The 26,007-nt window shown below is 35.0% G+C and overlaps 1 protein-coding gene across 4 annotated transcripts in view; it reads left to right on the forward strand.

The window, feature by feature from the left end:
• Nucleotides 1-26,007, forward strand: part of sdt (MAGUK p55 family member stardust) — a 135,020-nt gene that overhangs the window by 27,432 nt on the left and 81,581 nt on the right. Inside the window, exon 1 of one of the 4 annotated variants that reach the window (XM_028319712.1) lies at nucleotides 215-643. The exons of the other annotated variants lie outside the window; for them this stretch is intronic. Within the exon in view, the coding sequence (XP_028175513.1) occupies nucleotides 618-643 (26 nt within the window). The 5' untranslated portion in view covers nucleotides 215-617. Of the gene's footprint in view, nucleotides 1-214; nucleotides 644-26,007 lie in introns of those variants that run through there. 4 annotated transcript variants of the gene reach the window in all.

The raw sequence follows: 26,007 nt of genomic DNA on the forward strand, positions 1-26,007 counted from the left end.
ATTTAAAATTACTTTCGGAATTGTCCGTCTCGAATCGATTCCACTAATCGTTTGTAGTAAGTACTCGTACTTTTTATGTGTTCCGATGTGTTACAACCGATCGCTACTGAACCGTCGCCGATGTCTTTAACGGCATCTTTTCTTTCCACGACTGAGTCGTTGTGAATCTCGGCACAGGCGGCAGCAGTACGTGATAATATTGCTGTATCGGCAGGTAGATCAGTCTGCCGCCGGCACTTGTCTGAACGACACTTGCTGTTGCCGTTAAAAGTCGACACTCGACAGTTGACCCTTTTGTAGTCTGTCTATTCGAGAACATAGGGTAGTATTACCTGTGGCTTCCCTCCTCCCCCTCACGCGCTCGTGAGACCCGTTTTTTCCCATCTCTTTCCCACGCAACAGCAACCTTGCGCTTGAGCATCCCATTATTTGAATTTAGAATTTTTTAAACTTACCTGCCCGCCGGACGTGCTGTTCATGTTTCTTTTTGACGGTTTTAAGTGAATGTTTGGAATTCTTGTGGTGTAATTACGAACGTTAGTTTTGTGTGTTACGCGTGTGTTGTTATTTAGTGAAATGTGAGTTTTACTGAAGTTGTTGATCGTGATCCACTCAGGATGCATTACAAGCAGTTGTTCAAAAGGTAATTCGGTTTTATCGAGTGGAAATTTATAGTTTTTATATTATTTCAGTAAGTAATTGATTCTCGTTATCAAGTGGCGTAACACGTAAAGTGTGCTATGCCTAGGCTCGGTTTGTTCAGGTGTGAGTATCACATATGTAATTTTGTTTTTATTGCGTGGTTATCAGCTAACTGTCGTGTGCGATCCCATTGTTTTAGTACCTAATTCAGTGACGTTGCACTACACTTGTATCGTAAAACACCAACCAGTAAAATCGTAATAAGTATAATGATCGCAATGCTTGGATTTTGAGAAAAGACGTGTATGCTGAAGGCGCTGTGTTGATTGCTACTATTTTATAGCAAAGTCACGTCCATTTCCGACCGTCTAGTTATTGTTATTACAAAAGTTAATAACAACATCATTAGAAAACGTTAAAATTACTTTAAAAGCCTCGAGGCGTTCTCTCATCGTGTAGTTTTTGTGCTGCGTCTACGACTGGCTCAAAACGCATTTTTCAAAGTTTCCCAAGAAAGAAGGCTCCGGTATATGATAAGGATGGGTACACACGATGCCCGGGAGCGGTACAACCGGTAATATCTCGTAGGTAATCAGAGCTGCATGGTACAGACACAGTGCAGATATGTGCATTCTTGATCTTAACACAATGGCATAAGGTCCACATGTGTATATCCATATGCACCTAACTGTAGGTATGCTTGAGAGACTTGCAATGAGAGGATGCATACTATTAATAACATTATAGTTTCTTTACTATTCTCAAGAAAATTATGTACCTGTACCAGCATTCAGTTATAAATAATAATACTGTGATAATCTTTATAAATTACAATAGATCAATGAAAATGGTTTCTCTTTTCTACGCTTAGTAAGAACCTAAATAATTACCAATAATAACAATGAAGCAAGCAACAAATGTGTGAAAGATTTTACACATAAAATACAAATAAAATGAAATGAATAAAACTTTACTTTCTACACCATTTAACCGGAAAAAAAGATGAATTACACGCGTCGTAACCACGTTAATTAAATTTCTACGTAATGATTACATAAGAGATTTGATAATTGCAATTTTATAGATGATAATCTCAATCCGACATAGCGAAAAAAGCCTGATAGCTTTTTATCGTGAGTGTCTAGGTAGATAGATAGGTTATTGTTGGTAATAAGAAATTCTATTTCAGTTTCTATCAAAATACCAAAAACGTCTGGACAAGTTAATATTTTATTCATAACTAGCTTTTGCCCGCGGCTTCACCCGCCTGAAATTTAGTATCACAGATCGGCAAAAATTATAGCCTATATGTTAATCTGGGTTACAAACAATAATACTGTAAAGTTTCAACAAAATCCGTTCTGTAGTTTTTGCGTGAAAGAGTAACAAACATCCAGACATCCAAACTTTTACATTTATAATATTAGTATAATTGATTAGTGATCATTTACAGCTTTTTTTTTAGATCGAAATACTATAAGTTTATTTTAGAAGGCGTGTACAGCTCTTTACTATTTTGATAGTAATTAAAGTACATAACAATTTTCAACCGTAGAAGATGACGAATTTCTAAAATATTCAAAGCCCACGCAAAATTGCGAGAGATATTGACACGCTTACGAGCGACAATAATTTCCGCCGAGCTGTATCCACTTAAAAAGCATCCATATTCCATAACAACCGTTTCCACAAAGGAAATTTGTATCAAAACTGGTATTGTCTTAGGCCTTTCAACTGACGACAGTTTCTTGGAGAATCACCCATTTCTCATAACTACACGTCTACGCGTCCTTTGTCTGCTGAACGAAAATCTAATTTATTATAAGAGATGTAAGGTCTATTTTCTAATGGTGCTGAATGACTGTTCGGTGGTTTCGGTCCGGGGAATTCTGAGACAATGGACTTATTCAGTATTCCTGGGACGTAGCGGTTTCCCGCGATGTATAGTGTTAATATTCGATTTCGGTGTAGGATTATACGGATTTGTATTAGTTAATAGATTTGAAGTTTTCATAGATTTATCAGTTATCACAACCCTATACTTACTTACCCTACATAATTTATTTAGCTTGAATTTTAATACCAATAAAACAAATTGCAAATTCCTAAGTAACTACATAATATATTGAGCTATTCTATGTTCATTACAGGTATTTCGTTCTTTCCTCTCTGTTCTTTTTTTGCAACGAAATAGGAACACAAAAATTTTGATCGTTTCATCTGCTTAGCGAACTGTTTTTTCAGATCGAACCTTATCTTCGACTTCGAAAACATGTGCTTTCAGCATCTTAATACGTAGGTACTTAAAAGATGACCTATTTTTTACTTCGAATACCTTTGGGAGTAAACGAACCGTGAGGAGGTCCTTATCATCCTCCTTGAAGATTAGCGGCATTTCACACAGGTCTTTAATACTTTCATCTTTAAAGAGGAATTTATAAGTTTTGACAAGCGTAACTCTTTGATGCGTAAGACTTCCGAGAAATTATTTTAAAATTACTTGTATTTTGTATCTGGTTCAAGCAATAATGCATTAATTAGTTATTGAAGGTAAATTTACTCGAGTTATTGATTTGTTATGAACAGCACAGGTTATTATTAGACACTGTTTAGATATTGATTTTCTTAATAGCCGAGTGTTAGTTTATTTTTAGCTACAAAGTCGTAGGTATAAGACTATCAATTAGATCAAAAACATTTTGAATTATGTTAAAGTATTTCTGTTTATGCTTAATCAATCGGTAATATCGGTATTTATAGCAGTTTATTATTGAATTTCCAATATTAGTAGTGACCATGACAGCTTGAAACAGTTTTAATGCAAAGATTATTAATGAGACTACTTATTCAAGTTCTTGATATTCAACTGTTATTCTGAAAACCGAGTATGAATAGCCGTTTAAGTTTACAAGTATCTTGTTACAATAATTATGGTTTAATATGGAATGATAATAACAAGATTACTGACATATTCCTCGGGTTACATAATATTCCGCAGGTAACGGTCGCATGACTCATCGAGACTGCTTGGTTTACTATGATTAGGTATCTTGTGTAGAATAAGTATAATTTATTGTACCTAATTGGCACTATATTATACCACTGGAATAATCCTCCTTGTTAAAAGTAGTTCTTTTAATATTCAGTCTGGGAAGGATTTCAACTCCCCAACTCGTCTGGTCGTATGGGGAGCGTAGGCCAAAGGCAAAACGCCTATAGGTCACGCGTTTCCGACTCATAATATGGCTTACCGAGGGCAACGTCTCAGGTTTTTAGTGGGTAATCCTGCCCTTCTGGCAGAGAGAATCCCATATAACCCGCGGCTAGTGGTTAAACCTAGACGCAGACCATGGATTTTTCGTCGGCCGATAGTTTAGTCGGGGAGTTGATCAGTATGGGATGGGCAATAATGAGCATGTATGGAAGTGCGCACATTACACCGATTTGATTTGGCCGATTCTTCATACAAATTAAAATCGGGCCCAACTATCGGTCAACTAAAAATCGGTGGTCTGCGCCTAGTCTAATACAAACTCATGTATTTTCCTAACGAGAAAAAAATGTATTTGCTTCTAGTAAATTAGAGTGTCGTTCTCCTGCAGTAGGGATTAGATGACCTGCTGATGATTCAGTCAGTCGTTCAACTACCTCTCCATTTTTATAGACGGTAAAACCTTGAATATTTACAGTAAATACAAAAACGTGGATCTTATAATAAACCAGCACTGATACACAATGACTCTCTTAATTGGTAGGAAAATCCGCTAATAGGTTCACTTTTATTATGAAAGAAGCGATTAATCCCGTGTTTTATAGAAAATTAATTACTTTTACATCATTTTCAAAGTCATTGGTCCCAAAGAGTTATTATAAATAAGCAATTACTACTTACTTCTGGTTTAATTTTGTTTCTATCCATATCATTATTTTTCTTCTACTTTTTTAATACCACTCTAGTTCTTTAACTATTAACCTTTATTATTTAACTGTTTAATTACAATATCTTATTTGCAATCCTTAATTGATTTCAAACTATGAAACAGAATTCGTTCTAGCGTAATATTACTATAACATACACGATTTCAGAAGCTTAATAAAAATTAATTTAACTGAAATCGCTTTGTTAATGAACGAAATAAACGCAAATGTCCGTTGTTGGGACGATTTAATTAATAAACTGTATTAAACATTTGTTTGTATCGACACTAATATCGTTAGCAAATAAGTATTGCGGAATTGACGTGTTTATTTGGTAATTAATTCACCTAGTTACTAAAATGTTAAGGCTGAGTTGCACCACCTAACTTTGATCGTAACTTTAACGATAACTGGTGTTTTTTGTATGGAGTTTGACAGATTTTTGACGTTTGTCAAAGTTAAAGTAAGATGGTGCAACCTAGCCTAATATTTTTCTGGTAGGTATAGCAGAAAATAACAAAATGTAGCAACATAACTTTTAAAAGTTTTATGGCTACGTTAAAAGTTATGTTGCTACTTTTTTTTGTTATCCTATAAATGCATTTACTGTGTATTTTTGTTTGTTACGTTTTCATTTTCATGCTTAGGCAAAAGAACCAAAGGAAATTTTGTATAAAGACGTCATAGTCGGCATGACTTCTAAATAAATTCAAATAAAAATGTCAAACAATCCGAAGACTAGCGAATATTTCTGTTTCCACGAACCGCATTTTCTAATATAAAAAGATAAAAGTTAACAATCGTAAAATAAATTCTCTAAGCTTTCTCCGTGGCTCACGACAGCGTTCGAGAGGTGTGGAATTTAAAAAAAAAATGCAGTTGAATTTATGGTATTTTTCAAGTTCGTGACTATTACATTTAACGTATGGCCGGAGTATCTTGGACGTTAATCGTAATGACGTAGGCGGAGGCAAGATGTGGTAATGTTGGGGTTATGTTGTGTAGTAATTTATCAGTGCATTAGTCCAATTCGGTAAAAGGCAGTGATTAACATGACCTGAAGGCAACGATTCGAGTGAACAAAACTATCAGGGGCTCATATGCGGAATGCATGAGACTTTGGCCTTTACAACCTTTGAAAAGAAGATGCGACTATACTAGGAAGTAAGGACTGGGTCTACAGTACTTACTTGGATAATTGTTGATTATGTAATTACAGAGGACAATAACAATTAGCTTAATTTTACGTTTGGAAGTAGACTGTATCCATTCGCAGACTGAGTCAAACGCCATTTGAACCAGGAATTTTACTGCTTAAATTTAATATTTCGGTGAGATTTCTAGAATCAAAACCAATCCTAAATCTAGGTCTACTGAAGATTGAGAGTCATGTTAAGTCTTCGATGATAAATGTTTGAGGAAATCTTTAAAGGAACCAAAGTGGTACTAAGAACGAACGTTATGGCACCATTGTCCAATACGTCGAGTTCTCACGAAACTTTTGGCGCAGAAATCGAAACCTTTCCCAAAACATCAACAAAGGCTCATTCACGGAACGAAAAAAGAAGGAGGTCTCCGCATACCAAGGTAATCTGTGTGGATTCCCAGTAAAAAATACAGGCAACCAATTTTGAGGATGACGTAACGGCCGGCCACGATGGAGTAATTTTTTTACTTGTTTAGTTTTATTTTAGATGCTTCGGTTGGCAGTCAGATGTTTGTTCTTTTATGAATTGATTTTATTGTAAGCTTGGAGCATTAAAATTAACTTCGAATTGCAGCGTACTTATGAATACAATATGAAATTAAATTGAGTTTGAGGTCAAATTCAAACACAGTCAAAATGAAATTCAAATTCGAAGCCGAGGACCTTCAAATTTAAAATTGTTACGTACGGTCTCTTTCTTTAGGTGGTCTTTGTTTTTTTTTCTCATTATAGAGAAAAGGTTTAATGCAGAGGTACGAAAGAAACATTTTTTCTTTTGTTTTTCTGTGAGCCCTATTAGACAAATCTTTTCAATGTATTCTTATTCCTACCACAAATGCTGCATTTATGTACTAAAAGGTTGACTTTAGCAATATTTATAGTAATGGCCACAATACCAACGAGCATTCGCCGCGTGTGCTAATATCGATTTCAACACATAACATCAATTTGTTATTACCTAGCCTATAGGCTATAAAAACGGCTAGATATTGCGCTGGTCAGACATGTCGAAAGCCTGATGTACCTACCTAGTTGTTACAATGTAGACATACTATACTGTAACTGCAACATTATTCAATGTATTTGGACTTTATCAGAATAGGCTGAAATAATTTCATAGTTAAAATACGTGACAAACATTTGTTTATTTGGTGGAACGTAAGAACGTGTTATAGTAAAAACTGGTTTAATACAAAAACGTGCAATTCCTTCTAGGTACTATATTCCTCACGCTACTTGCCTATGTATTACGAGTAGTTACTTTATTATTGAATTATGTTTTATCTAAACCAATGGGAAACTAAACTCTTTTTTACAATGGTTGTTGCTATATTTTTAGACTCCATTTGCTCTAAATAAGATTTCGATATTATTTTCCTTATTTATAGCCTCCTTGCTTCCCAATAAATAAATAGCTTCGTAGACAAATGAGAGAAAGCTGGGTAACCATGACTGTAATTTCAAATATTTCAAACGTATTACTACGAGTACTTAAACTCAAAACTTGAGAGCATCGAAGGCGTGTCCCATAAATTAAGGCGTTCCAACTTTAAGTACAGACAAGCACATTAAGGTAAACCGTGACTTCTTATGTAGTGATAATAGATGCTATTTTGCGACAAAAATGTGTTGTCTGATGTGCTGTCGAAAAACAAATAGACTAAGAGCCAGTGAACGCCAGACCTTTGTCATTTTAAAGCTGAAAGTAGTCAGCGCATGCTCGGTAGTTTTAACCGCTCCAAACCCTTGCTAGGCAGGGTAGGTGCCAAAGCCGATGACCCAAACTTCATGATGGTCCAACGTTATTACGTATGTTGGGACTTGTGAGCATGTACTGACAAACTTTCAGCTTTTATAAAATAACGAAAGTCTGGGGTTCATTGGCTCTTGGTCTTTAAGTATTCGAAGCATTCTGGGTAGATTAGGGCGCGTTCATAGGCAGGGCAAACAGGGCTTATCGGTCGTTTTACTCGTGTGTTCTTGACTTAAGCGCCTCATTAGCTATGAGTGCATTCTGTGCACGTAATGATTATTAAAACTTAAGTAATCCTTCTCAATAGATTATTTAAACTTAAGCGTCTTAAAATTGCCGTGTTGATGTGCCTTTTGTAATTAAATAAGCTTAGGAATATTTTCATTAATATAATTAATACGGCGATAAGCGGTTGTTAGTCCTATAATCTGAATAATAATCTTACTCTTCTTTGAAAACTGCATTAACTGACAAATAATATAAATCAAAATTATAACGTAAAGTACTTTACGAAAAGTCCGATTCTCCGCTAGGAAGCGAAATAATTTTATAAACGAAATATTTTAGAAAGTATTTTTGTAATGGATGATTGAAATTAAGAAGCACCGGTATCAGATGTTTTGATTTGTGTGAAGGCTGCGCAGCCGTTAGATTTTTTCAGTGTAATCAGTGTAATTAAAAGCACTCTAGCCGTTATAACAAAATATAGTTAACGCTGACCATGATAAAAACAAATAAATAACGCAACAATGGTCTTTCATATTTATTAAACCCTTGAATAAATCTATGCACGAGAAATCATGATATTAAACGCCATGTTGTATTTGTACGCTGGAAACGAACGATCCTATTAATTTGGACAGATGCAAATGCGCAATACATTAAAACATCTCTGCGATCTGCAAGCCAGCAACATTGTTGCAGACCGCAGATGTGTTTGGGGTGACCATAAAATAATGTTAATGCAAAATCAAGACATTTTTTGAACCCCATGTGTCCAATATCCCTAGCAAACATAAATATATACTGGAAGATATGTATAGTGGTATTCGGTAATGTAGTTCTTATCGATTTTGAGTTTTATATTGTTTTAATAAAATCGTAATATAGGATTAGGTACTTACATAAGATTTTTTCAAATCCACTATTATTTTGTTAACTAAAATAGTAACCCCAAAGCTTAGGGATAAAAAATGCCTGTCTGTGGTTTTTTAAAAAGCAATGATAGTGCTATCCATAGTCATTTGTTATAACAAAACTACAAATTATCCCTGATAACATCGTTAATGGTCACCCCCGCTGTCAGAATCCGCCATAACTCAACGTGGCACTTACAGATTTTACATGGCCGTTACAGCAATTTGCAGTTTTACACGAAGAAAAGCCGTTACTGCGTTTGCTGTGTCACTGTCGTTATTGATAATTGCCGGACGGACTGTACTTTGACAGGTCTGTCTTTATCAATTTGTTGAAACTACGAGGTATTTTTGCTCTATAAGTGGTAGTATTAAGGTAATTTCACACGTTTACTTCTTGTGTGATGTGTTTGTCTGCATGTAAGAACTATGTATTGAAATCTTTTATTAACAAAATACTCGTATACAAAAATTATGTAATGAAAAGATTGAGGCATAGAAAAAGGGAACTTAAGCCATAAGGCTATCTTTGAACTCCATCTTTTAAAGGACAAGTTTCGGCAACTATTATATTTCAGTAGAATAGGCTGTTTTTGGGAGAAAAAATACAAACTAAACACCTCCATGATTGATATGAAAAATATTGCTTAGTCTATTTTAAGCAAATAAATAAATTACATAATAGCGTAAAGGTTGTAGATGAAAATATAGACTTCTTAGTCAGATCTATGTAAAATGAAGCCAGCACTATGTACACAGTGATGTAACAGAAATAGAAAGCAGTTTATTGTTCCAATTGCAAAATGCAGATACATACATAAATTAGTTTCTAATTTAGCTCACTTTTATCGCTATGTTAATAAGTACTTTAACATAATTTATGGTTCTATTAGAATGTTGGATTAAGAAACATTAAATGACTTCTTCAGACATACCTACTTGAAGGTGATAGCTATATCCCTACAGAGCATTGTTGAGCATAGACCTTTAACTAGGTCATCAGTTCACCGGATGCTATTGTCTATAAAATTCTATAAACTTCAAGCTTTATGCAATGTCTTATAAAACGGTCACTTTCTCTTCATTCATTACTGAGTATTTCTCAAAAAAAATGTACATTTTGAAGAAAAAAAAGTGTGCTTTGAAACAGTTCAAAAGTTTTATATTTATAAATCATCACACAAAAAAAACACACACACAATTTTGAAGGATAAATATTAATCTTTAAGATAACGAAGAATTATAGCTATAATCCTACTTATTACCAAATATTTAGATATTTTAAAAATAGTCCTTTTTTACCTTTCATACAAAAATCTGTTTGCCACCCTAGCTTTTTCATGTGTTTTTGTTTCATAAAATGCGATACGTAACTAAATTATTGTAAATTTCTTTGTATTATCGTTCTACAGTAATCGCAGTTTCTGTATCAAATTGAATTTCAATGGGGTGTCATAATGAATTGGCAATTTAAAGCAAAAAAACAAAATGAGTCGCTCTCATTTACTATTTCGTTATTTACTCTTTAGTTACGATTTATTTCTACTTTCCCATGGTTTCTGAACAATTCCGTATTTATTTTACACGGACAACAATAGCTGCACTCTGAATGGCTGTTGACCTGACGTCTNTTTGAACCTATCACGTCCACGATTGTACAGCCAACAGCCACACCCATCAGACTTAGATGTAAAATAGCACCTATTCCAATTACATAAGATGCCACTGTGTTTACCTTCTAGTGATGATGACTACGTTTTGTTTTTAAACAAATTGTCCAAGGCATTATAAACAGCCAGAATTTAAAATTTAGATTGGAACGTGGTTTTTGAACGCACGATCACATTCGTTTCGCGATAGTTAGAAATAGAAGGTGTTTTACCGAAATGTGCATTCTTATGCGTGATATAAGATTTCTTGCGTCTTAAAATTCAAGTCGGGTGGGTTTCGAAACAATAGCGAATGTGTAAGACCGAGTTTGAGCCAATGTAGACGTTAGAAAGTGGTCGAATTAATTCAGCAAACATTCACCGGGTGATGTGCAGCGCACATCTGTGGTGTTACAAGTGCTTTCACAAACTATGCTTTGGCAGACGTTTCTCTAATTAGTTTCCGTCTAATTTTGTTGGGAGCTCTGATGATCTGAGTGATTTATTACAGCTGGGAGGACAAGTATGGCGGCGCTTGGGAATTAATACGTATTTTGGCTGATAATGGAGCAAGACGAACTTATGAGGTTGAATATTTATTGTACATCTAATTTAATTACAAATGAAAATTTTCCGCCACATTACAGTCGTCTCTGATGAAATAGGTATGTGATATATTAATCAATATTTCATATATCCACAATTTTTTTCACATATTCCTGAATTTTTAGAGACGTAGATTCTAACCATAGACAGTTCTATACCCTTTCAATAGAAATCTCAAATCAATTTTATTGTTACGCGGTCTTAAGCGACCTCTTGGGGTTTGGTGGGTTAATGGTTAAAGTATAAAATAAAATAATACTTTCTATCTTCATGTTTTCCAATCTGCAGTGATAGGCGATAGCGCCATCATTGTTTACGCGAAACGTAAATAAAATGTAATCGGCGTATAATTGGAGATATTGTAAGTTTGATGTTTGTGTAATGTTCGTAACAAATCGCCGCCGTTCCCACACTTGCTTCAGTTTATTTCGCTTACATTTTAGTGGCCATTGTATTTTATTCAATTGATAAACAAAACATTATAACCGTTACGTGCCACAATATTTATACTAACGCCGTTCGGGTTCAATACGCTTTTGTAAACAATGTTCTTTAATTGTTACGTTTGTCTTGACATAAAAGAGTAGGTCTAAATGTTTGGGTATCATTAAGTTATGCCAACAGTATTTCAAAACATAAGAGGTAGCTCATAAAACAATTGTATGACATGGTAGTAATAGCACGGTAATATACGAGTAGGCATAACATTCCAATTGATTGTTTAATTTTTACACATGATAAGTAGTGGGGAGTTATTTAGTCATTAGTAAAATGACTAAATAAACACTAAAGCTGAGTTGCACTATCTAACTTTAACCATAACTATACCTAACGATAGCCAGTGTTTTTTTGCAAGGAGCTTGACAGATTTTGACGATTTTGTAATTAAAGTAAGATGGTGCAACCCAGCCTAAGATATTTAAAAAAAAAACATTCTGCCCCAGACTTATCATTTTTTTTTTCATTGAGAAATACAAAACTTTTTTTAAAATAAAACCAAAGTTACGGAATTTCTATAGCTAAAATCGTCATTAAATGACAAAATGACGTTAGAAAAACTGTGGTCAGCTAGGTCATTATTTTGTAAATCAGTGTTTCATTATTATTGATGATTTCCACTTTCAGTACTTGACGTTAAACCTAGGTATACGTACATAGGTAGGTACTTAATTACTTTACTGCTTAATATGCACTTATCGTGTCAAAAAACTGCTTATCCATCACAGTCCAAAGGTTGTGTTGTTGTTTACAAGTAATTTAATAAAGGCACGTGAACTATGTCGTTCCACTTTATTATGTAGTTCAAAGGGGAGTAATATGACTCTTAGTTATTTAATAAGTATTTACATTATAGACTTATTTTGAAGCTGCTTTGGTGGTCCTTGCATTGGTAGGGTTTGCTATCTCGAAGTTGATTTTAATTAATAAGAAGTTAGGCAATGTGTTCAGACAATTTCAATTAGTAAGAATAATTACGGCAAATATTCCCAAATGCATTAAAATCGGTCTATCAGTTTCAAGATCAAAACTTTGTATTGTAACAGACTTAATGATATGTGCGAATCAAACAAACAGAACAAGAAATATAACATCATAACAACTTTTTGCCAGCGTTAAGTATACCTACACCAAGGCTATTCACTACAATCGTCATTGTAATCTTATTTTGTAATCTTATTATCATTTTTACCGCAGCATCGGGCATCGTCTCTTTTTTCGATATTATTGTAATCAAGGCTGCCATTGTCAGCGCTCGTATGGAGATCCCTTCCCACGGCGCGCCTCTGATGGGTGTGCCAATAATTGGTACACACAACTTGAATGGCAACACTGGCGGATTGTTCAATTGACAGATTAGGGACAGTTATGATATGAATATCTGGGCGAGTGTCCTGAATGTCATGATGGAAGAAAACCCAGTGTGATGGAGTGATGAGTCCTGACATATCAATGGTAGCTGGTAGCGGTAGATAAAGAATAGCTGAGAACCTGGCATAGTGATATGCAATAGGGAACTTCCGTATACAACGGAGTAAAGTTGATTTACTACTTTAAACTCCGCATATTCTGCTGAAATTCAGTTTCCAAGGCACTCAACTATTCATTGGGACTACTCAAACGTCACTTTGAGTTTTATAAGCGGCTAAACCTGTACGTATCCTAGCTGTACAGGAGTTGTAGGGATGGAATGGAATAGATAGAGCCTGTATGTATACATAAGTGCCACTTGTGGTCTAAACTGAATAAATATTTTTGATTTTGATTTGATTTTGATTTTTTGATTTTGTATGCATTTGAACTTTGGGGAGCCTGTATACTAAATCACAGCAAAGTTAGGCTAATTCTGTTTATTTTCTGGTTCTGGGACCACAACAAATGTCAGCTTTAGTTAAATGCATCGAACATTTTAATACCCAAAAGCGGCAGCCCTGAGTATCGGCTTTAAATCGGCTCTACGTTCATTACTGTATGGGAGAGATCTGTGATAAAATCGGACACAGTTCATAGGATTAACTTTATCGATGCTATGGTGACTTAACGTTAAATAATTTTACGGTCGGCGATAGGTCAAGTGGATATAAGCTCTGCCAGTCGGATCAGACGAAGCTTTGAGGATTAACGAAAGTACAAATGAAAGTAACTATAGCTTCTTTTTGATGAACTTCTCAATGATCAGGATCAAAGACCTCTAGGATCTCATGTCCCTTTTATTTGAATTTTTGAGCTCAAAAATGTAGTCATTCTTCTTGCAACTCACGAAGGCGAGTGAGCTTTACTTGTGCGTGTTCGTGTATGTACATGCACATAACGATAGTGTAATGTAATGTCTATCAAAACTTTTGGCTCACTCGCCTTCGTAAATTGCAACAACTATACAGTAGGTTACTTTATGTGAAGTGCTGTTAAATTAATAGCTTTTGATTAGTGGTAATTGATATCAAAACTTTTTAGCGTTGTATTCTTCTTCTTCTTTTCGTGTCGACAACAAACCTACACTTGTATTGATATATTCATTTAACACAAAAAAAAACGACGCGACGCTTATCAAATAATTTTGTCCGTGCACTATACTGAGTAAAGTAGTAATACAAGACAACTATTTTATTTACTTGCGATGAAATTCCACAGAGCTCTAAAAGTGACAATGTGAACCCAACTAACTGGTAATGAAATAATATTTCAACTTTCCACTTTCTAACTGCAAGCGAGACGCGTATTGTTGCTGAGTAGGCTGTATTTCATTATTCTGTGTTATTAGCAGTAAAAACGTTATTAATATTGTAAGTTTTTGTTGCTGCTATAATAGCAATAGCAATAGCAATGCAATAATTACATCGATACTTCTTGAAGTTAAAAATGGATCAATTACATTCATCTATTGTGCAATAAAATTACCTATTCATTCTATCACTTCTTTAGATGCGAAAATAACTTTTCGGAATCATTTGACTCGGAGACAAAATTTTACAGGTTTACACTAGATATGCGGGTAAAGATGATGACTGAGACTGAGACATATACAGGGTGAAATTTAAATCGTTGGAATCCTTTGAAAATAAGACTCTCACTCATGCATGATACTCATTGGATAGTTCTCATAATTGGGAAATGTACTATGATCATGAGTAGAGTCTTATATTAAAAGGATGCCAATGATTTAAATTTCACCCTGTATGGTTTAACGTAACTATGAAAACGTAAGTATGGTCCTGCTAACTATGAAAATGATCGAATGCAAAACATTCTTCGAAGTACATTTGATTCAAGACTGGATTTCCTCAAACAAGCTATCAAATGAATATGCATTCTAGAAGGAATCCTCATTTACTTGTTTCTCACACCCGACCGCCTTCAGCCTGCGTAATGCATGGTTAAATCTAATCGGATGCTAATGCGATAATGATCGTTAAATACGAATAATCGATACTTAATCGACAGGTCGTCGTCGATTGATTCTGTAGAGACTCATCGAGGACTTTTCTGATTGAGCATTTAATGATCTAGCATCCTGATGACCCAGTTTTGCATGGGTCTGTGAGGAGTGCGGTCTGAGCTTAGTATACATGCATTGCATAATGTAAATGTATTTTGGAAAAAGTTATCTTTTGATTGTGGATATCAGAAAAGAATCAATCTCGACACCTTAAAGAAGAGAGAGGGCTGATATCGGACATTTAAAAGATTGAAATAACTACACTTGTATCTTGTACATATTTCTCAAGCTGGCCATCGATTCATGTGTGTAGGTAATACGAGTATAAATAATATAATTTTAGAAGTAGGTAGATAGATCTATACCATTAAATACGTTGCGGTTTTCACTCAACATCATTTCTAGAGCACTAAATAAATCATTATTATGAAAGTAGTTTTCCCAACTGTTTATTTCCGCACCATTTTAATTCAAAACAACCACAAATCACGCTCTATAACCACGTGCAGATAATTAGGCTATTGTAGCTATTATTCTTTCTACTCATTGCTTATTAACTCGCTTAGACCCCAGAAAGTGGTTTATGGTATTTATGAAAAATATGTTTCTTTAAATCAATATTACACAATATCATAAAATACCTGAGTGATTCTGCAAGAATGTTCGGGATATTCAGTTTGATAAAGATTTTTTCCTTCCTGTATTCTGTAAGGTTTATTTAAAACATCTGACTTTCCTTAGGATGCCGATGCATTGCAAGTAGGTATGACCAAGATCAGCGGTTTCGGTTTTAAAAGGTTAACAGAGTTTTAACATTATAACGCGGGCGTTTTGCTGAAAACGATTAGCTTACACACTTAACGCAGAAATATGTAAAAAACCTCTCAGTTCTGGAGTGGCTTCAAAAGTATCGAGTGCTTAGAGGTTAATAGTCAATCATAAAAAATGCGGAGTCCGTGGGAATGATGACTGCGGCCATTTGTTTAGCACACAATGTGCACTTTATTGATTTAGCTAGAACCCTGAACGGGTTAATTAATTATGCGATATTGTTTGTTTTCTTTACAGACTCTATCTAACTTGTTTGTTTAAGTATGACAGTACATGAAGCTGAATAATGTGACATCTTATGTATGTTCCTATAATTTATTTTCTTTTAATAGTGCTTTATGAACAATTATCAAGTTCCGGTTGATACAAATACTTTATAAGCTTAGGAAGAGACCTTAGTACGGCGTAATACCATCTTACAGTATGAAGTAAGGAGGCCATTAACTCCTCTAATCCACATTAGGCAGGCGATACTACGTCGATATCCTGAGGCTCGTACAATTTTATTCTTATCAGTTCTTAGAAATGGATTATTCTATGAGTTTATGATAAAAATAGCAGTTCAATGATTTGAATTTAAGACTGAAGTACCTTTTGATAAATCTTGAGGGAGAGTTGAAGAGAAGAAGCATGCTGTGGACTTCTTCTTATACGAGTACTGCTAGTCACTAGAGTAGCAGAGGTTACAATATGTATATTTCGGTATTAACGTTCTTACCTTTATAAGTTCGTTTATCTGTTAGTAAGTACAAGTTCGCCTTAGTCAGTACGAACAATATTGCTGCCTACTTACTTTATTTCATTTTTAACCGTTATCATGTCCAAATCATGTAATCGTGATTATCATAATAGATCGGCGGAGTTCCTGGTTAAAATATAATGCCAGTTAATTAGCGACTATTGTCATCAACCAAGCAAGACGCCGGCATGAGGAAACTTGATTCACATCTAAGTGCTGTATTGTTTCCTTATTTTACGAAAGATATATATATACAGATATAAGTCAGGTGTATACGACAACAGGTTGAAATTACCTAAAGATGTATTTACGTAAGAAAATTTTATTTTGCATCCATAATTCAATAAACCATGCATTGCTGCATTGAGACATGAGATATTATACTCGGGTATTTCTCATCGCCACGGTTCTCATCGTCACCTTCGTGGCGAATTTTATTTCTAACTTATTTGAACTTTTTGTAAACAAAAATTGTAGCGCTTGATGTGAAGATTGTATTCTCAGTAAATCAGTCAAATAGTGAGTCTCGTTTGGAAGCTTTAACGTTTTGAATTTTTTGATGCCACGAAAGTGATTCTGTATTTCACAGCAATATTTTTTTCAAACTTTACTACTGTAAATGACTCTTANCCCACTCCTAAATATGACATATTTTGTTTTGAATTTGGGCTACGTTATGTAGTTCTAATCTATGATAAATGATTTCTAAGTTATATGTATCCTCGCGATTCTTTATAATTTGTATAGGTATAAGAAAAAAAACATGCATCATATTCCTAGTTGACCTGTTAGTTTTGTATATGAGAGTCATGAAAATGAGGTTTTCTACCTGAAGTCATGGAAATTCTTTGTAGTATTCATGAATATTCATTTAGTTGCCATAGTACTAAGATAACAATTGATGTGATGTTGGTACAATGTATTATTAATGTCAATCATTTGATGAAGTACGGACTTGAGGGTGACGATTAAACAATAGTAACGCGAAGCGGTTTACCCCCTGAAATAGTGGCAGGCAGTCGAGTACATTCATACCACGAGCTCAGTAATTAACCGAGTCGTTAGACAAAACGGCAGTTGTTTGGGTCTGGCTAAAGCCGTGGCTTGGCAGTAAGCGTGTAAGCTGTTGAAGGACGTTTCAGGATTCGGCGAACTGTCGGTTTGTTTAAGAAATTCGTATCGATCAACCACAGCAGATTTAGGAACACAGAACTTATAAAGAGGTTTCTATGTTCTGTGTTTAGGAAGATGTGTAAAACTTTATACCTAGAAAATAAATCATGAAAAACTTCCAAAGGCAAAATGCCTTTGTCGGATAGTGTCTGAGTAAAGTCATGTCATAACATAATATCGAAGAAATGTTCGTCGAAGTTCAGTTTTTGAGCCTTTTCTATCACGATTACCTACATAGGTATCCTTGATGTGCCGCTAAAAGTGGCAGTCCTGTGGCTAAATCTGCAGGTAATTAAAGTTTAAGACCATTCACAAGTAAACTGCTTATTTGGGTGACTTTGTGCTAATCTTAAGCAAACATCAGCTGAAAAACGAAATTTCAGTTCCCCGCTGTCAGTGAAGCGTTGCTTTAAGTGACCCTCCAGCAGCTAAACCAGTTGTGTGACTGTAATGAGGGGATCATTTGTCAGGGGCCAGTTAATTAGAGTTTACGACCGCTCGCCTCACTAGCACGCTGCTTGTTTGGGTGGCTGCACTGATTTAGAAAACACTCACTTTTTCCCGTGACTTTAATTTCGTATTCGATTCAATGTCTCTTGTTTTTTCTTCAGCTGCAGTATTTCTTCTTCTATCTTCGTAGCACTCTCAGCCAGTTCTACTAAGGCTTATTCCCACGGAGTTATACCGTTTTTGCAAGTTTAGTGGTATACGTGTTTTAAAATTAACGTTACACGAACATCCCGTTTGCAGTGTCCCGCAAAATATCCGTTCGAATTTGTAATTCGAATTCCAATCTCCAGTTTTGTGGGATCCTACCTACGCGCGCGGCTGTAAATAATTTTCAGTAGTTTCATGAAGTTTGTGCGATTTTTTTAAATACTAAGACTTGTGACTTGTCAAGAAATGGAAAGTGGGTCAATAAATCGATAAGTAAGAAACTACACAATAGTAAAATCTTTTTACGAGTACTACAGAATAACTATAGGTACTCGTAGTTGCATCTAATGCTAATGAGAACCATGAAAGCAAATTTAATATCTACAACGCGTTGGTTTAGTTATATAAACGGGATCTTTCAACGAGTTAAGTGCATAGTACATTATCAACCTTAGACATTAGGCAATGCCTAACACAAATTACACAAATGAGATGTGACTCATGTTTAACTATTTTATCGCAGGAATTAACTGTAAACATGGATGCTTACGCCCGTATTCACAAACGATACTTGCTTAAGTGAAGCAGCAAATCAACGCACAGCGTAGAATAGAGCTATGTGATTGGTTCGTGTGTCCCACTGTGCGTCCACGCGCACAGTGCGACCTCATAGTAAAGGGTTAAAAAAATTGTGCATTGGTTTTAAATAAATAGGTCAAACGAAATGGAATCCGAAATCGGCTTAACTGAGATCCAATAGATGAGCAAATGAGAAATTTAATAAATCGCAACTTACCATATTTAACGCAGGTTGGAATTAATGTTTATTTCGTTTGCATTTAAATGAATTCCAATTACCTATTTGATTGCTTTTCATGAAATGGTTATATCATTCGGGTGAATTTATTATTTAGGTAAAGCAATATGCAGTTTTGAACAGAGAGAGATGGACCGATATTAAATGAAAATAAATCAAAAGAAACTAAATACATATTATGTACATGTATTTTCTTGGTTTGCGTTAAATCAAATGGTGTAGGTACCTATCTATAAGTAAATCGCTATCAAAATAAACGTATTGTTGAACCTATAATTAATATGAACTACGTATGCAACTAACTTTACCGGCTAAACAAATAGAAAAATCGATATAGCCGGCTTGTTCTACAAGGCGAATCCGTGTAAATCACATTACCTACTCGGCCGACGTCACAAAACGTCGTTGGGCGCGAACAATCCATGTTTATCAACCATTGTTATCTTTGGTGAAACAATTAGTCAGTTTGACATTACCTGCCTGTTCGAACGTGTGCGCTTTCGAAAATGGAACTGTGATCGTTTTTTATTTTACGTTTTAATTTTAAAAATACCGTGTCTTTTTTATTTGTGGCCAGTGTCAAAGTTTAACTAATATTAGTGAATTCTCAAACTTGTGTTGTTTTTTTTTACTGTGATTTAGTGGGTGGTGACTAGTGGGCGTATTCTTGTGAAGGTTTGTTTTGTTTGGAATGTTAATTAGTTTTCTAGTTTGTTTTGTTATCTGTGTCTATAATTTTAACTTTTTAAAATAATGTGTGACTGTGCGTATTGAAAATATTAATTGTTATTTTCGTTTAACATGTTATTTTCAAGGGAATTGCAGAGTAATCGGCCAGTGTCATGTTGCGATTTTGTTTGGCTTCACTTACGTTCTAACGATCCAATTAGTGGGCGTTAATTAAATTAATTCTCTGCAAAAGTAATATTTTGCTAAATAAATAGTAGTAAATATGCTAACGTGAAATCATAAAATAATACCAAACATCAATTTTAGCGTTCGAATTTTCAAGTGTCCAGCAGATCGAGTCGTTGTACTCAACAAAATAAATAAAAAGGGACGTCTTGTTCGTTTTCTAATTAAATAAAAAATAATAAGATTAACAACGTCAACAAATCTGTGACGAATAAAAACCACGATTCATTCCACTTTCTTGCTAGACGCAAATTACCACGCTTATTTTTATTGAGTCATTGAGTTTTTATCACCTGCTAGCTCGATCAGCTGATAGCGTGTGTGCTAGACGGCTGTATACACTACCCATTTTCCTTCTCTGTCGCACGTAGGTGTGTACGGATGTCGCGTCACGGTGGTGGACAAACGACCTGCTTCCGGTCAAACTTGAATAGTCGGTGTTTTACCCAAAAATGCCATCATCATGGCTCATTGCCAACACAATGAAGGGTAATGTATGTTCGGCAGCTTGCTAATATTATGGTGAGAGACCCATTAAAATGTATTCGATTTTGTTGTTGTATTTGGTGACTTTTTTATATCCACAACAAGGAAGTTCTTGACCTGCATCTAACCTGATGATCAGGCCGCAGGTCGCCAACTATCGGAACACAACAATGCTGTTAACATTGTTGTTATGATGACAGGCTTCGGTAAGATGGTGGTAGCTAGCCAGACTTAGAACAGGCCCTAGCACCAATCAATTGGCTTGGTGCAATTGCTGTTACGCATGTGTAGCTGACCTATCGAGATAGGGCTCGTTTGTATGATTTGACGGCAATGTTTAATAGCGGCACTCTGTCAATGTCCTCCGAGAAGGACGGAGGTAAATTGCCGGGACGTTTACATTGTTTATCGCGAGTTTTCGGGAGACTTCCGCTGTCGGGACTGCGAAAATACTTTCGCGCAGGGAAAATTTGAATATTGTAGGGACGCGGAAAACGTCTCGATATAGGGAATGTGGGTCAAGCGATTTAGTGAGATAGTTTATAACAAAACAATAATTGTTATTGATTAGATTATGTAATTAGTCATATTATGTAATTAATTAACGGGTAGAGCTTGGATACGGACAGCGCAGGATCGGTCGTTATAGAAGTTCTTGGGGTAGGCCTTTGTCCAGCAGTGGACGTCATTTGGCTGAAACGAACGGTGTAATTATTTGCAAAGCTTCAACATAAAGTTGGGCTTAAAACCTTTACGGGCGTCTCAGAACACTTTACCAAAGTTTCATCACAATCTAATCAATGGTTTCGGAAGGCATAGAGCACAAGTGATAAACACTTTTTTTTATATTATGTAGGAATAGATTTATTTATTATCTACCCCTAAATAGAGCTTGTAGCTCGTGTGTACAACACATTTCATTTGAGACCGTTCCATTAAAGATTCGTAAAGAATTGCAACGACCACGAATACAATTTCATAGACACGTAGGTACAACCATACATTTTCACCTTTGTGCGGCCATTTCACGAGTAGCTGCGCGATTTAATCAGCCCTCATGTAGGTATACACCATGTATATGCCATACTATGGCGGCTTTCACCACTTTAATTTGCCGTTTAGTCGTACAAGGGCACACTCGTGAAAGAAATTTTAAACTACAGTTTCACACAATGCATTTTGCACCGCGCTTTTGGTTTGTTATTTACTAGTTGTTGCACACAGTTTCACCCTGGTAGACTTCGGATATTAATAGTAGAAAAAAGTACCAGCAAAAACATTACTTCATACCTACTACTACCTCTTTCAGAGAGTAGGCACAGTAAAGTCTTTTACCTTATACCAAAATTCTTCAAAATCGGATAGAAATACTTTTGAAGTATAAGTATGTATTACATAATATTATGTTTATTGAAACCGCTATGTTGTAGTAGTACTCGTAATAGTGTTCTTAATGATTGCATGGATTAGTGCCATCGTGCCATCAATGATGGATACAACTCAATTATTTTAGTGCAGGTACTTTTGTTGTTGTATGACTCATGCTTACACAAGCAAAAGATAATGATCAAGTTTGTTTGAACGTGTATTTGCTTCATAATATAACTGCATAACTATGTATAAGATTAAGGAAAAGACCACTTAAAACATCGGACGCATCATCTTATCTTATAATATTTAAAAAATTACGCGTATATTTAAAACAAAAACAATAGTTACTAAGTAAGCAAATCGTCAATACGGAAAATCCAAAAAAATCTGTTCTTTCCAAAATGATTTCATCGTAAGCCACGGAATTTAGGAAATATAGAGCCGCAGAATTGTAGTGGCCATATTGACTTTTTCTTTCTAAACAGTAGTACGTATTTTTATTAAATATTTTATCAAAACAACTCGAAAAAAATAAAAGTGTATAAGATGGGAGCTGTGAAATAATTGGGGTTGCCCGACTCCAGATTAAAACTCCAGAGAATAATGACTCGGAATAACGACGTCCTGGAAAGCCGATACTGATTGTTAGTAATAACAGGGTCTACTGAGCTTTCTGTATTACCACAATTATATTAATGTAGATACTATTATGTCCATACTGAAATAAGCTGCTATAATGACTCTACACTTGATGTTGTCGCTAGAAACCATAAAAGTACTCTAATTTTTTGCATCGCCCAATGTTTGAAAAGGAATGCCATAATGTCATAAAGTTTGCCTTTGTAACTTGTACAATAACATGGTTAATTTTGATTCAAGTCTATTAGAATAGAAGTTAGGCAAATAGTTGTAGAGTTAACATTCGTACTTATCGTAGTCACAATTTTGAGGATTATAGGATAGTTATAGAGGCCTACCTAAGACTCTTAATTCGATGTACCATCCTAGACTGCATCCCACCTAACACCAGGTGCGATTGTGGTCAAATACCTACCTTATTATGCATAAAAAAAAAGATTTGCAACTAAACATGTTTATGTAAATTATTGTAACAATATTCAAGAAATAATAATAGGTACTAACAATCCCATTTGCTAATATTTGTTTTTTAACTTTATCTCAACTTAAAAATAGAGTTCACGTGGATAATATTATGATCAGTTTAAAATGAAACAGCTGATTACTATTGACAGTATTTATAGCGCTATTTTTCTGCTTTCCTATACATATAAGTATAACAAATGGGGTTCCCCTATCCTGTTCTTGCGGATTTTATTTACTGCCGCGCAAAAGATATTTGGCGCTGGTAAAAAAACAGGACGCCCCTCAAGTTTTTCGGTCCAATAAATTAAAACAAAACACTCGGCAGGGTTGGGATAGAAAGTGGATTGTGGACGGTAATAGCGGTAGATGGAGTAGGTTCAGTAATAATAATAATAAGCCCGCCTAGACAAGTGGTATTTGACAGTTGTAGTTTCGAATTCCTTCGCTCTGGCGTTTTATGTATATGTAGTTAGTTATTTATACTAACTACGCTACGTGAACGGGTTTCGATTTTCGAAGCGATCAAAAGGTTACACTTGTCTAGGCCCGACTAAAACTTTGACGGACTGACACTTTGTTTGTTTGTTTTAGAGTAGGCGCACACCGTTGATTTTTAGTTGGCCGATAGTTTACTCGGGCAGTTGATCAGTATGGGCATGTATGGGAGTGCGCACACTACGCCGATTCGATTTGGCCGATTCTTCATACAATTTGAAATCAGGCACAACTATCGGCCAACTAAAAATCAACGGTGTGCGCTTACTCTTATTGATGACTATAGTTTTTTACGCGGAAACCTTAATGATATTCATTTCGAAATAATTATACTTACAATGTCAGCTATGAGCCAGTGTAATTTCTGTTAAAATTGGTCCAGCTATTTCAGAGATTCGATGGAAAAACAGTTGTTTTCATTGTACGTAACAAGTAACTTTTATGTAACAATGACAGTATAAGGTATTTTCTTATGAATATCTTTTTTTACAATGATTTTACTGAATGCTAATTCCATTATGGGGAACACCCACAGCGAAATATTAACCCTCTATAAATTTCCATGGCAAGCGGCAAATAAAATTTGAGGATGGCTGCAAACATGGGAAATGGCCTCCTTTCATATTTAGGATCTCGGTCGTTTACAGGTAGCCAATATCCGTAATCGGCGTTTATCTCGAATTTTGCACAAATAATATTAGATGAAGGATTTGCGAGCACAAAACAAGTGCCCTCTCAACTTAGGGCAGATTTTTCAATCGTATCTTCTAACTGAGGAATAAAGTTTGACATATTATTTTCCATACTGAAACTTATTTTTCAGGAAAAAGTTTAAAGCCGATGATTGAAAAATCAATCTAAAAAATATGTCACAGATGACAAAAGAAAAGGTTTCCGAGCCGATCTATCGAAATTAAAAAGAGATGGAAGAGGTGGTATCGATTAGTTTCTAAATCCAAAATAATATTAATTGGAAAATTAGTAGTTGAGTTCTATAATCTCATTTAATCAGAAATTCGTTTAGAAAGCACGACATATCGACGTAGATTCAAATAACGAGCATTAATAACAGATATCCGAACAGTCGGAATGGAAATGATACTTATTGCATTCCATATTACTGCTGCCGCCGCCATTGCGTTTCAAAGCGTAGAGCTGAGAGAGTCATAAAAATGATAGAGCATAATATTTAAGCTACAATAATTAGACGTCTATCATAATAAACAACTTTTCCACGTAAATCTAAAAATAGTACCATTACATCTTCATAAATTAGTAGGTACTCAAATACTCCTGCTTAAATACAAATTGAATAAAGAACTAAGATGTTTATATTGACGACCCCTGACGACGTGACTTTAATTGTGCACCCGATGAATTTGTCCAAAACGATCCGAAAAACTTCTGCCTTCAATTTTTAATAAAACCTCACAAAGTTCGACTAGGTTTTTTGGCCAGATGGCCGGTATCTAACTTTTTTATTCAAGCTTGACAAAATATGAAACAACTTAGCCTGTGACGTTTGGTTTATGAAATCTCTTATCACTGAGATGCTCATTATACAGCTTTTAGCAGTAAATAATCATCATGGAGATTGCGTTTTCGAACTATAGCCGTTTTCAAAATTAGGTGCTCACATAATTACCAACATTCAAAAACTAAAGTTTTAAGAGGGTTAGTTGTTTGCTGTTTCAGAAAATAAAGTGCATTTAAAGTTGAATATTTATCGGCGATAAATAGAAATCAACCTCATTCTATGCTCTTTTTTATTCATTTTAACCACGTTTTCGTGAATTGGTATTTCTCCAACACAATCAACTTTCAGGCGATTTTAACTTTAAAAATCGGCTATTCGACAGTCATTTTACGAGTCACTCGTTTTCAATCAATCTATCAATGGGTGGTGCGCAGGTGAAACGATATTTCTGTTTTCGTTCGTTATTTTTGTGGAGTGAAATTTAATTTCCCAAAGAACACAGCTTTCCTTTTAGCCGTTGCGGAAGAAAGCTCCCACTATTTTAACCCTCCTGAAAGTTATGAGAACTTATTTCTGAGGGTTCCGTACCACAAAAGGAAAAGGAACCCTTATAAGATCACTTCGTTATCCTTCTGGTTGTTTATAGTTAATTTGTAGTTGCTAATTTAATATAATTTTATTCAGAACAACAAACAATTACATTTATGGCCTACACCAGTATTATTAACCATAATGAATTTACTAATTATGTAACTAAAGTAAATAATATATTATGACATTGTAACATAGCTACCAATTTGATCGTTTTATAACTATGCATTTCTTATCACTACTAAATATAAACATGTCAAGACACCTAATAATCTAATAAGATAACTATAAAACTTTGAAGTATGAAATGAAGTACCAAATGACACAGAAAACTGAAAAGCACAGAAGTTATGTAGAAAAGTAATATTTACCAAATATTTTGTAAAGCACAATGACTTCGTAGTTCAAATATATCACTCGGCTCTGGGAAATTCAAACAGTGGTTTTGCGTGGGCGTAGACCGTACTCAGAACAAATTGAACCAGTAGGACTCTAATTTCTCCCAA

The sequence above is a fragment of the Ostrinia furnacalis genome, unplaced genomic scaffold, assembly GCF_004193835.3.
Source record: "Ostrinia furnacalis isolate ACB-3 unplaced genomic scaffold, ASM419383v2 OfSCF7316, whole genome shotgun sequence".
Lineage (NCBI taxonomy): Eukaryota > Metazoa > Arthropoda > Insecta > Lepidoptera > Crambidae > Ostrinia > Ostrinia furnacalis.